This window comes from Lynx rufus, unplaced genomic scaffold (genome assembly GCF_022079265.1).
Source record: "Lynx rufus isolate CCGP_SWC_20201006 ecotype Redwood Valley unplaced genomic scaffold, mLynRuf1.p SCAF_9, whole genome shotgun sequence".
In the NCBI taxonomy this organism is placed as follows: Eukaryota; Metazoa; Chordata; class Mammalia; order Carnivora; family Felidae; genus Lynx; species Lynx rufus.
Genome location: NW_025814897.1, coordinates 55,512,559 through 55,526,095, shown reverse-complemented (window position 1 = coordinate 55,526,095; position 13,537 = coordinate 55,512,559). Strand labels below are relative to the sequence as shown.

Genomic DNA, 13,537 nt, shown 5'->3' with positions numbered 1-13,537 from the left:
CTTTCAGGATAAATTTGGCTCAACTATGGTAGGCCATCATTTTTTATGCACAGTCACTGAAGCAACATAAGAAATGATAGTGTTGTACTTCACTCATATGTGGAATTTAAGATACAAAACAGATGAACATAAGGGAAGGGAAGCAAAAGTAATATAAAAACAAGGAGGGGGACAAAACATAAGAGACTGTTAAATATAAAGAACAAACAGTTGCTGAAGGGGTTGTGGGCAAGGGGATGGGCTAAATGGGTAAGGGACATTAAGGAAGACACTTGTTGGGATGAACACTGGGTGTTATACATAGGGGATGAATCAGTGGAATTTATTCCTGAAATCGTTATTGTACTATAGGCTAACTAACTTGGATGTAAATTAAAAAATTAAAATTAAAAAAAAGAAATGATAGTGTTGCCACTGAGCTGACCCTGGTGGTCAATGAACAATTTCACCAGCTTGTTATAGCTGTAAGAGAAATTGGAGGCCTAGTCTCTACTTCTGCCTACACTGGGCACAAGCAGATATTGACAGTTCTGTCTTACTGTCTTAAGAACAATTTGGAGCTTGGATGGTATTTTCTTTAGATTTATTATTGCCAGGTGGCTCTTGGGCTCCAGTTCCAATTCTACAACCACTTTGCTGGCTGTTTGAGCATAGATATGCCACTTAATTTTGCTGAGCTTTTGTTTCTTCATCTATCTAATGGATTTAATAATACCTATAGGAGTATTGTGAGGATCAATTGATTGGCATTTGTGAAAGTGTCATCATAGGATCTGGTAAATAAGTGTTTCATAAGTAATAGTTTCCTTCCTTTTTCTTTAGCTAGTCAGAGTGCCTGAAACCACCATTATGGATTCATTGTTAGTGATTCATTCCTTTGAGTACTATTATGTGTGCCTCAGTGAAGGGTAATATTGTAAGCTATGACTAACTCCTTTCTCAGGATTAATGTGTCACATACTTTTGGCGACTAGCCAAAAGCAATGCATTTGGGACTGGGTTTGAGAAAAACATTAGAGGAGGAGTAGAGACACTAGTAGAGGACTTCAAATGAAAAGTGGAAAGTACCAAAGAATAATTTAGAATCATAGAATTTTAATATTAGAAGAGATTTTTAGGTATTCTCTACTGAGCATATATGATTGATAGTGGAAAAAATAGATGCTAGTATAAAAAAAGTACTCATCTTCTTCTCATAAGTAAAAAAAAATAAATTTCTCATACTTATCCTAGAAAACAAAACCAAAGAAAAATGTTTGTTCATCTATAATTTTCCTTATAATACAAAAACAAAAATAGCTTACATGCTATTGTAAATAATACATGTTCTGGTTATAAATATTACCCTTCTCGGGGCGCCTGGGTGGCGCAGTCGGTTAAGCGTCCGACTTCAGCCAGGTCACGATCTCGCGGTCCGTGAGTTCGAGCCCCGCGTCAGGCTCTGGGCTGATGGCTCGGAGCCTGGAGCCTGTTTCCGATTCTGTGTCTCCCTCTCTCTTTGCCCCTCCCCCGTTCATGCTCTGTCTCTCTCTGTCCCAAAAATAAATAAACGTTGAAAAAAAAATTAAAAAAAAAATAAATATTACCCTTCTTTCTCCTTTGCTCCCTATCTCAATGAATGGAAACACCTTACACTGAAAGCCCAAGCTAAAAACCTGTGATTCATCTTTAATTTCTTCTGCTTTCTCACTACTGGAAACTGAAAGCTCTTGATTCAACTTCCAGAGTAGCTCTCAAATACATCTACCTCTAGCTGTCTGCACAGCCACGACCTTAATCCATCATCCCCAGTCCTCATTTCTGTAACTGTTTCCTAATTGGTGTCCCTGCCTCCCCCATCCATTTGTCATACCAGAAGACAAATACTGTTCCTACAAACAAAACTAATTGTTTCCATTCTTTGAGCAGTGTTTGCTAGGCTTTGTACAAGTGTTAGAAATGAGATGTGTAAAATACAGTCCCTGGTCTTCAGAAGGCGTGTCACTTTTTAAACATCTTTAATACTTGCCATAAGTCAGGCTCACAGGCTGTGATCTGGCCTCTGCCTACCTCTTCAGACTCCTCTTCAGACACACACCCCACGCTATCCTGGAACTCTGTGTTCTTTACCAGTCATAATTTTGCTACTTATGGTTTTGAAATAGGACTTTCATATTTGTGTTACCCAGATTTTAAAATCCATGCCCTAATCACCACCGCCACATACCAGATAGCTCCTAGCCCCTAGAGCCTGCTGAAATTATTCAAATTAGCCAATGCTAAGCCTGCTTACCCTCCCTTACTTTGCCTTTCTCTGGGAAACCACAATAAGGGTTGTCATCTATGCTTTCCCCTTGCTCATTGTGCCTCCTGACTGTTGGTGGTGCTTTCCCTTGTGGCCCTGCTTGGCATGGCATGCCTCCTCTTAGGAACTGTGAATAACAAACTGTCTTTTCCGTGGCAGTCATCTCCTGATCTGTTGGCCTCACCATACCTGAAAAATAATAAAACCTATATTTTAAACACACTACCACCACCACTATAGAGTGAATTGTGTCCCCTCATATGTTGAATCTCTAGAACCGTGTGTGACAGTATTTGGAGATGGGACCTTAAGATGGTCATTAGGTTTAGATGAGGTTATGAGGATGGGGTTTTCATGATGGGATTAGTGTCCTTCTAAGAAGAGACCAGAGAACTTGCTCTCTGTTACCCTTTCCCATGTGAGGTTACAGAGAAGGCAGCCATCTGCAAGTCAAGAAGAGAACTTTCACCAAGTACCAAATCTGCCAGTATCATCATCTTGGACCTCCCAACCTCCAGAGCTGTGAGGAATAAATTCTGTTGTTTTAGCTACCCAGTCTAAGGTATTGCTATAACAGCCCAAGCTCATGAAGACAGCCACTTAGTTTAAATCTTTTCAGCGGCTGGGGCATCTGGGTAGCTCAGTCAGTTAAGTGTCCGACTTCAGCTCAGGTCATGATCTCACTGCGTATGAGTTCAAGCCCTGTGTCGGGCTCTGTGCTGGCAGCTCAGAGCCTGGAGCCTGCTTTGGATTCTGTGTCTCCCTCTCTACTCATGCTCTGTTTATCTCTCTCTCTCTCAAAAAATAAACATAAAAAAAAAATCCCTTTCAGCCTAAAACGCTTCCCTGATCTATTTGCTGCTTATCTCTCCAGCCTCATTTTATATCCTTTCTCTTCATCATTAATTAAGCTTCAATCGCAATGAACATTTTTCATTTCTTGAAATCCCCTTCCTGCAACAGGACCTTTGCACATTATATTTCCACTGCTTACGGGTTCTCCTCTTCCCCTCAGTCCCTCTTCATCTTACTCATATCTGCGTATTTTCTAGGTCTCAGGTTATGTATCACTCCTGTAAGGAAAATCTTTATGACTCTTATGGTTGTCAAAATGGAATCTTTATATTTAATCACGTTTTTCATTCCCTCCACCTCACTAGAATGTGAATCCCTCAAAGGCAATGACTATGTCTTGTTTTCATTATATGCTCAACAACTAACTTCTATAGGATTGGTTTAAGGATTAGAAACAACCTATCTGCAACATTTAGCTTAGTGTGTAGCATGTAGTTTAATACGTAATAGTTATAATTATTATTGCTAATAATAATATTTTTCAGAAACATAGGTTACTTAGATTAACCAAATGACTTTCCCAGCCATTAATATCCCTTCTTAATGTATATTAGTGGACATTTTATCCATCTTAGGTGTTCTAGGAAAAGGGAAAATGCAAAAGACCATTGATAGGACCCACACCCCTATAGATGATAGACATATGTCTTTCCTGGAAGTATGATAACATAGTTTGTGGTACTGAACTGATCTGAGCTGCCTAGTGAGTCAGGCGTCCTATTTAGGTGTGTACATTAGGATAGATGGATGGATAAGCTTGTTTGTTCAACAACAACAAACCAACCCCCATAAGCAGAGGGCAGAGAAAGGCGGAAGAAAGAGGCAGGCCACTCCAGGTTGGTAGTTGGCAGTTTTAATAGGCAGAGAGTACTTACATACGAGGCTTGTCTTGGGTGGCAGCAATGGGTCTCCCCACCTGCCCACCGAATCTTAAACATTCATAAAGAGGCCTTAGTTAGGTTCAGTAAGGTATATACCTTGCAGGTGTTTTCAACAGCAACATCACTATCTCAAGGGTACCACATCATTGTCTAAGACTATGTCTAAGTCTATGTCCTTGGAACTGCCTCTGGGAGCAAGAAAAGCAGAAGTCCTATTCTAAGGATGGGTGGAGGTGAGGAGCCCCCAATTGCCCAGGTCCAGTTCACAGGTCAACCAACGGTCACTTCCTTTCAATGACCTTCCCCAACACTCAGAGTAAATAAGATGTTAAATATATGAAAGAATTAGTAAAAGATATTAGATAATAAGAGGTGACTATCATAATCATTCTGACGTTTTATTTTTATTTGCATAATAATTGCACCTCTACAATATTCAAGTGCTCTTTCTTTGTTTCTTATAGCTATTGGATGAACTCCCAATGATTTACAGCTGTTGTATATTTGTGTACTGCATGTAAGTACTTAATGTTTAAAATTCAGTTGTTTGATACATTTTAAAATTCATATTCACTTCATACTGAATTAAGTAATATAGTTAACCCTGTTATATTACTGGGAGGTTGTAATAGTGTAAAAGGTTCTAACTTCTGTGATCTTCATGTAAAGTATAATATCTGGGAAGTTATAATAATGTTGTTTATTAACTTTTATGATCTCATAAAAGTTTAGATAGACTCTTACTTAAATTTGACTTGCATAGTCTGCCTTTCCTTGAGTTATGAATTATGCAAATTTTTTTTTTTTTTAGTTTTTTTAGTGTTTATTTTTGAGAGAGAGAGAGATAAACAGAGTGTGGGCAGGGAAGGAAGAGAGAGAGAGGGGGAGACAGAGAATCAATCCGAAGCAAGCTCCAGGCTCTGAGCTGTCAGCACAGAGCCCAAAGCAGGGCCTTAACTCACAAACCGCAAGATCATGACCTGAGCCGAAGTTGGACATTTAACCGGCTGAGCCACTCAGGCGCCCGTACAAATTTATTTTTATTTAAAAAATTTTTAAGTTTATTAGACAGCACGGGGGAGGGGCAGAGAGAGAGAGAATCCTAAGCAGGCTTCATGCTGAGAGTATGGAACTCCATCTCATGGACCCGTGAGATCATGACCTGAGCCAAAATCAAGAGTCAGACGCATAACCAACTGAGCCACCCAGGCACCCTGAATGTATACAAATTAGGTAAAAATTTTATATAGTGTGCCATAAAATAATATTTATGTCCTTTGTACCTGTAATTGTGCTAGGCAGTGTAAAAGCCATCTCTAATTCTCTCAGTTGTGCAAGGTAACTTGGTATTATCCTCATTTTATAGATGATGAAGTAAAGCCCAGATTTAGTAACTTTTCTAAGGACATAAGCCGAGCTTCTGCTTAGGTGACTTGCCTAAGCTGTGTAGTTGTAAGTGTCAGAGTTGGAAATTGAACTACAAGTTTAATAACCTTGCCTTCTAAGTATGCCTTCAGTTCCCTAGCACTAGTACTTAAAACTTCTCTAAAGCCTTATGTGATGTGTTACCTGCTTCTTTTCGATGTGATCATCATTGCTAGCTCAAGAATATTTTCTTCTAAAGATATCTAAAAATCAGAATCGTTTGAGAAAATATATTATTAAAAAGAGCTCATCTGAATTTTTTTCTGTAAAGGGACAGATAGTAATTATTTTAGGTTTTGTGGGCCTGTGGTCTCTGTTGATCTTCATCTCTGCTTGTGTAGTGTTGAAGCTACAGGCACCCTGATAATAGGTAGACAAATGCTTGTGACTGTGTTATTTACCCAAAAAGAGCTTGAGCCTTTGGGCAGTAGTTTGCTGCTCCTGATCTAGAAAAACACCTTCAGGTAGCTTTTTTAAATAAGTCATCAAGTAACAGAACTTAAAGGTAAAAGAGATCTTAGAAATAACGTGGGCCAGGGCTGCCTGGGTGGCTCAGTTGATTAAGTGAGCCTAGTGATTAGATACATGAGAAAAAGATTTTATCCCTGCACACGAGTTGTTCACAATCTGGTTGAGGAGACTGGTAAAAGAAACCATTATAATACAGTGATATTTTCTGTAATAGCGTGCCTTAGTCAGAATGGCTCACAAGATTTAGAAACCTACCCAAGCCGGCTTGAGTTCAGAGAGATTTATTTATTTTAGGGACATGAGGAAATAGATGAAACATAATAGCAGGAAGTATAGCCTGGCTACAACTCAAGGGCAGATTCTGTCTCCCGCTCTTCTCCCCATTCCTTCTTCGCATGGTCTCAAGTCTTTGAATCTGCTTTATTTTTCTCTCCATGCAGATCACTTCTCTGTTCATTCATCTTCTTGTTCATTCAATTTAGCTGCCCAAATACCAGCATCAGATTTTCAATCCATAAGCCTTTATACTTGGATTCTGTACACTTAATTGATTCAGTCTCTGGCTCCCAAGCTCCCAAGTTTTCAGGAGAGAGCCTCTCATTGTTCCAATTGAAGCCAGGTGCCTACTCCCGATTCACCCAGCGTCTTGGCGGAAGTGCAAGTAGGCAGTGCAGATTCTCTAAGATGAGAGTTTGGGAGGAAATGGGGGCATCGCTGGATCCAGAGATGTGTACACAAGCGTTAAAACAGCATTCTATTTGTTTTCCTAGTTACATATTCTAAAACAAGTTTCTTTCTCTATTTTTTTAAAGGTTTGAATGTTTCAAGATGAAGAACTCTGTAAACTACCATCTGCTTTTTATCTTAGTTCTTTTCAGTTTAATAGTAACCACAGTAAGTCATATTTTGTTTCTAAGAGATTAAGCATGTGAACCAGCCGTGTGCGGAGTTTGGCACATTTTACTTCTAGTGTTTGCTTCATGCTGTTCAAACTGAAATGTTTCTACACAAAACTCACAGATACTGTTTCTTTATCTCCTGTTTAGGTGTTATTTCTCAACAAAAAGTTGAGACAACTTTTTAAAAATCTGTTTGTTTATTTATTTGAAGGGAGAAAAAGTCAAAGGGCAAATATTTAGTAGCAGTGGGGAAAGAATTAACTTTTTTTCATGGATGGACATAGTACTTCCCATTTGTTAAAAGAAAGTGATTGATTTTGCTCTGTTGGGCCTACTGTGACTACTTTAATGGTTAACCTTTTCCTGATAATGAGTTCATGGTCACTTCTCATCCTATCCTAGTGCTTTTTTCCCTCAAGTAAAGTGCATTTGGTATTAAGAGATAATTCATTTCAACAAATGCGAATTGCAAACCTATCATATCAAGCAGTAGAAAATACAAAGACGGCGAAGAAGCAGTTGCTATGCTTAAGGAATACATTCAAGTAGAGAAATCAAAGATGTAAGCACAGAATTGCATCAAAAGGTGATGATTACAATAATAATGGTAAGAACTAGTTAAATGATGAGAAGACACATGAATGAAAATTACTTGGGTTTGTCAAGGAAAGCTCCTTTTAACTGGCTTTTAACTGATGGTTAAGAGTTTGCCAGGCCCCTGGGGCAAGAATGTGATGAAGTATTTCTAAATAGACTGCTACATTGTCCCTAGGCATAGAACCTTGGAACATAATAAACTATCATTTTTAAGTGCTTTCTATGTGCCAGATACTACACTGAGTACTTCATTTTCTGATTAAATCATTACTACCAGCAGAAACAGGAGAGATTTAATATGGCTAGAGTATATGTTAAGTGGTGATGAGTGAATGAGTCTAGTTAATGAGATAAATGTCAGATTATAAAGACCCTTGTATACACTGGGATTTTTATCTTCAAGGTAATTTGAAGCCATTAACTGATCCATAGCTGAGGAAGAACATGGTTAGTTAGAAAGATGACTGATTTTAGGGGATGGATTAGAGGAATATGAGGCTAGACTCAGGGACTTTTGCATTTGCTTAGGCAAAATATGAGACTCCGACTGAAGTAAAATAGGTGTGGGGATGAAAAGAAGCTGTCATAGGGGCACCTGGCTGGCTCAGTCAGTAAAGCTGCGTGACTCTTGATCTCTGGATTGTCGGTTTGAGCCCTACATTGGGTGTAGAGATTACTTAAAAAAATAAAATCTTAAAAAAAAAAAAGACGCTGTCATAAATAACAATCCATAAGACTTGTGACCCACTAAGTAGAGGGTGTGGGTATGGGGTAAAAAGAAGGAATTGTCTAGAATGATGCCTCTGTTTACAGCCTGGCCATCGTGGTACATAATAGGTTCTTAACCAAGATGGAAAACTTCAAGGAAGAGCAGATTTTGCAGGAAAGATAATGAGTAGGTTTGTGTCACAGAGTAGAGGTAGATAAATTCAATTTGGAATGTGTTGAGATTGAGATGGCTGATGTTAATGACACCTGAGGCTTATTAACAGGTAGGCTGAGCTAAAGATGTGGGTTTGAGAATTGTCAGGGTATGGGAGGTACTAGAAATGCGAGAACAGATGAACTGGCACAGATAGCATGAACCATTAAAATTACCAAAGATGCAACCCTATGGAACACTTTTTTTTTTTGACAGAGATAAACAAGAGTATACATTTATGATACTTTACTCTAAAAGTTCTAAAAGTTACAGTTGATTTGTCTATTTGACATTCACATCCTGTCACTATGCAAACTTTCATAATGCCTAAGGATTTCAATGAGTCAACACTTTAAAAATAAAAGTTATATACATTCAAGGTGTACAGCATGATGATTTGATATGCATAGTGAAATGATTACTATAGGCAAACTAATTAACATAGCTTCTCATATAGTTGCCGTGTGTGTGTGTGTGTGTGTGTGTGTGTGTGTGTATGTGAGAGAGAGAGAGAGAGAGAGAGAGAGAGAGAGAAGACCACCTGAAATCTGTTTTCTTAGCAAAGTGCCAGTATTCAGCCCAGTATTAGGTATAATCACCATGCTGTACATGGGAACACTGACATTTGAGGGTCAGGTAGGAGAAATGGAGCCAGCAAAGGAAACTGAGAACAAGTAGTCAGAAACATAGGCAAACTAGAGAGCCTAATATCACAAAGTATGAAGAGATTTCCAGAAGGAGTAACAGTATTAGTTGCCACTGAGAGGTTGAGTAAAATAAGATTGAAGTTTGACCCATAAAAATTTCAGTTAAAAGACCAAGTAACCATAATAAGCATACTGTCAGCAATAGATTGATGGAGGCAGAAGTTAGATTATCAGTGAGCTGAGAAGGTGAATAGAAGGTTGAAAGAACAGATACACTATTTTCTTATGCTTCTACACTGCCCTGCACTGTCCTTGCATAAACTACATACTCCTTGATTGTGAGAAAATCCTAGTGTTTCAGAGATGAAAGGAAATCTTGTTGTTGTAAAAAAGAAGAGAACAAAGTCCAGAGAGTGTTAATGACTTACTTGTCTGGCCAGCCAAGTTCATATGGAAAATTGCTGGCAGAGTTAAGACTGGACCACTTTCTTTTTTTTTTTTTTTAATTTTTTTTTTTAATGTTTATTTATTTTTGAGAGAGAGAGAGAGAGAGAGAGAGAGAGAGAGAGAGAGAGACAGAGCACGAGCAGGGGAGGAGCAGAGAGAAAGGGAGACACAGAATCTGAAACAGGCTCCAGGCTCTGAGCTGTCAGCACAGAGCCCGATGTGGGGCTCGAAGTCACAAACCGTGAGATCATGGCCTGAGCCGAAGCCGGACGCTCAACCGACTGAGCCACCCAGGTGCCCCAAGACTGGACCACTTTCTAAGTTCAGTGGTTGGAAATACAGGCTTGGGAGTCGGTTAGATCTAAATTTGAACCAACATTTAACTGGGAACCTTGGGCAAGTCACTTGGCAAGTCACAAGCCAAACTTGGGCATTAGTTTTCCTTGTCTGTTCGATGAAGATAATAATAGCGTACATTTCATGTAGGAAAATTAATACTTGGCACATAGTAAGGACTCCATAATTCTTTTGCCTTAAAAAAAAAGTCTTAAAAGGCATGCCCTTTTGCATTTCATTTATTAATAACAATGAGAATATGAAGCTATACAAAGGAAAATTAATATTTTGACAACACATTTCAGAGATGAAAAGCATTCTTCCTTACTGAGTTTAGAGTTACAGATAGTGTCTCATACACATCTTCCTACTAAAGCTGTATGGGTGCTTAAAAGAAATAATCTGCTGTTATTGTAGTGAGGGTAGGAACTTCCTACAGGAATAAGAAATTTTGTAGCCAAATTGTAAAATTACATAAAATTTTGTGAGATCAGCACTGTATTAAATGAGGATATAGAGATATCTGCCAAAGAGATATCTGTCAAAGAGATTATTGCCTTGTAGGGGAGAGAAACAAACCCGACAAATTACATGATGTTTATACATGGTCAGTGAGGGCCTGAAGGAGGGTAGTGACAGCTTCTGCTGAGTGGAGAAGGACCCAGAAAAGACTTCAAGAAAGAGGGATGGTTTGAGCTGAATCTTGGAAGATGAAAGTTTGCGAGCAGGGGAGGGTTTCTGAACGAAGTAAAGAGCAGCATGTTTAAAGATCTGGAGGTATTGAAGTAGCACATTTGGGGAAGCACTGTACTTTTTGGAGCCTAGGATGAAATAGGGACAAGAGGAGAGCAATGAAGCCGAACAGAAAGTCAGGAGTGAGATCATGGAAGGCTTTGAAATTTGGACTTGTCTCATAAGTGATGGGAATCATTCCAGGATTATGATTTGAATTTTGATTACTCTTTACCATGTCATTTTAAAGGCATACTCCTACAGGGCAGTAAATGCATGCTGAATCTTAAACAGGCATTGCACTTAATCACCCACATGACACTGGAACCTAAAACTAGGGTTTGTGTAACTGGGAATGCATCTAGGTGGACGGGTTAGAGGCTTTAGAAGTAAAAGTACAAGAAATTTGTTGTAAATGTATTCAGTTATTGAGCGTGCATTATATGCTGAACACTTTCACGTCTTTTAGCTTATTGTTCCCCACCACTGTTATTCCTATTACCCAGATAAGGAAAAAATGAGTCTTTTGGTTAAGTGAGTCCTTGCTCGAGGTATGTAGCAAGTCAGTGGCAGAGTCTGAAATTGAACTCCTGTCTTTAACTCCAGTGTTCTTTCTGTTGTAGAAAAAACTGTATTATAGGCATTGTCAGTAGACCCTCTTCAGCCCTTATGAGTAAACTGTGTGCATCTTTGCCCTTCCTTGATGCTGATGCAGAGGCCAAGAAGCCAGAGTAGTCCAAAACAGCCTTGAAACATTTAGTTTACCGTGGTCAAACTAGCACTGGGGGAGACCCGCCAGTAGCTACTATCCCTTCTGTGGCATGCCACCTAATCTGACTGGTTTTACATGGCTGGAGTCCAATCTAAGTAACAGGACTAGGAGGCAGAGAGGTTTGGGATTTGCAGAATTACTGGAATAGGTTTTCTTCCCCCTCAGTAACGCACTTCATTCACATGTGTTTCTTTTAATATTTTGTAGGTTTACCTTAAGGTAAAGGAGCCTGTATTCCATCAGGTAAATTAAAAAACTATTAACACTTAATTGTTTAACAGTACTTGCCTGCATTTCGTTTCCTTTTCTGGTAAATTATATGCAGATATAATTTCTGAAAATAAAGTGGTAGATGTCCTATGAAAGTATTTAAAACAAACTCAAGTGCCTATAGGATACCAATGCCTAGACCCAGCTGGCTGTAGTCAGTAACGCAGGTGCAGTGTTCCTTATAAGCAGAAAAAAACCAGAGAGGATTTATACACATACACATACACATACAAAGTCCTTTTTATGACACTATTTTCTAGAAAAGATAGACTGAAAATTCCTTGAATATTTTCCCCCTAATGCCTATTTTAATGAGTTTTTTGAGGTGTGGGAGGTTAATTTACATTGAGAAAAGCAAACACAGGAAACTTTGCTATAGGAAATAATGATTTAAGTGCATCCCGTAGTGGAACCAGAGTAAAATCAGGTAGTAGACCCTAAATAAAGAGAACTCTTGTTAATTGAGTGCTACCATGTGCCTGGCACTATGCCCATTACTGCACAGACTCTAATCTTTCCAGCAGTTCTACGAATTAGGGATTATTATTCACATTTTAAGAGAAGTGAGCTCAGAGATATTAAGAATTTGCCCAACAGTTACACAGTTACTAAGGGACAGAGCCAGGATTGTGACCTAGATTTGTTTGACTCTTGTCACCATTCTTTTAAAAAGCCAGCAAACAAACAAACAATACATAAATAAGGACACATTATCAGAAGCCTTGTAATTTTAGAATATTTTGTGCTTATATAAAAAGTAAGTGTTCCTGTAACTTTTTAAACTTGAACTAGATAATAATCATCCAACTGAAATCTGTTTTTTGAAACAAATTCCAAAACCACATTATTTTTCTACAGACAAGCTGAAAGTAGGTGTTATAAGACGGGACATCTTCCCTTTCCTGTTTGTTTGAGCTTAAAGTAGGTCATTATGGAATTACCTCTTTATTTAGAAAGATTTATTGGCACAGCGTAAAGAATGAAGTTTATTTATAAGAAGACTTCGGCTTTTGTAAATTTCTTATTGGTCTTTATAAGAAAGAAAAAACATAGCCACAAAAAAATAAAATTCAGAAATTTGAGGTTAATTTTTGTAAGTTTATGACCATCCATTTTCCATTTTGTGTTTTAGATCTATTTTATACTATGGTTATGTAATAAAAGTATCAAACTATTTGTCTAACTTCCCATGCTGCAACTTTCATGTGTTCTTTTCCCAGTAATAAATTTTTTTTCTCTGTGGATAGTGGTATGTATGGATGTATGCTGATAGGGAGGGACGCAGGATGAAAGCTTATAGTTCTGTGTTTTATCTCAGGCCTTCTCAGGAGAGAAGTAAAGAAGTAGAGGAATGCTAGGGTGAAATGGAGAAGTAGTCTGAAGGCAGAAGACATTCATTCAACAGATGTCCACTGTGTACCTTCTCAGTGCCAAATACTGAGCTGGAAGTTGGAAATAGAGAGGCAATAGAACAAAAATTTGAAGATAAAGTCAGGCGGACCTGGATTTAAATCTGGTCTCTCCAATTACTAGCTGTATACACTAGACAAGTTACTTAACTTCTTTGAGCTTTGGTTTCCTCATTATTCCACAAATACTTTTTAAGTGCCTTCAATATGCCAGGTATGGTACTAGGTATAAGAGATACACTATTGAATAAAATAATAAGGTCCCTGCTCTTAGGAGCTCATTATACTGTGTCTCTAAAATTGGTATAATAATTTCCTAAGGTTGTCTGAGGATTAAATGAGCTAATACAAGGGTGCTCAGTTGGTAGAACATGCGACTCTTGATCTCTGGGTTGTAACTGAGCGCTGTGAGGGGTGTAGAGATTACTTAAAAATAAAATCTTTTTAAAAATAAATCAATAAAAAAATGAGATAATGTATTATCTCCTACCATGGGAAGTACTCAGTAAATGTTAATTAATATTAATAAACCAAAGCAAATGAGACAGGGTCGCTGGTCTCAAGGAACTCGCTGGTCAGGAAGATAGACT

The 13,537-nt window shown here is 38.3% G+C and overlaps 1 protein-coding gene across 2 annotated transcripts in view; it reads left to right on the top strand.

Moving 5' to 3' along the window:
* ACER3 (alkaline ceramidase 3) overlaps positions 1 to 13,537 on the top strand; it is a 170,940-nt gene that overhangs the window by 116,814 nt on the left and 40,589 nt on the right. For both annotated transcript variants that reach the window (XM_047070880.1, XM_047070881.1), the window contains exons 4-6: positions 4,485 to 4,537; positions 6,729 to 6,810; positions 11,476 to 11,511. In XM_047070880.1, the coding sequence (XP_046926836.1) occupies positions 4,485 to 4,537; positions 6,729 to 6,810; positions 11,476 to 11,511 (171 nt within the window). The remainder of the gene's footprint in view (positions 1 to 4,484; positions 4,538 to 6,728; positions 6,811 to 11,475; positions 11,512 to 13,537) is intronic.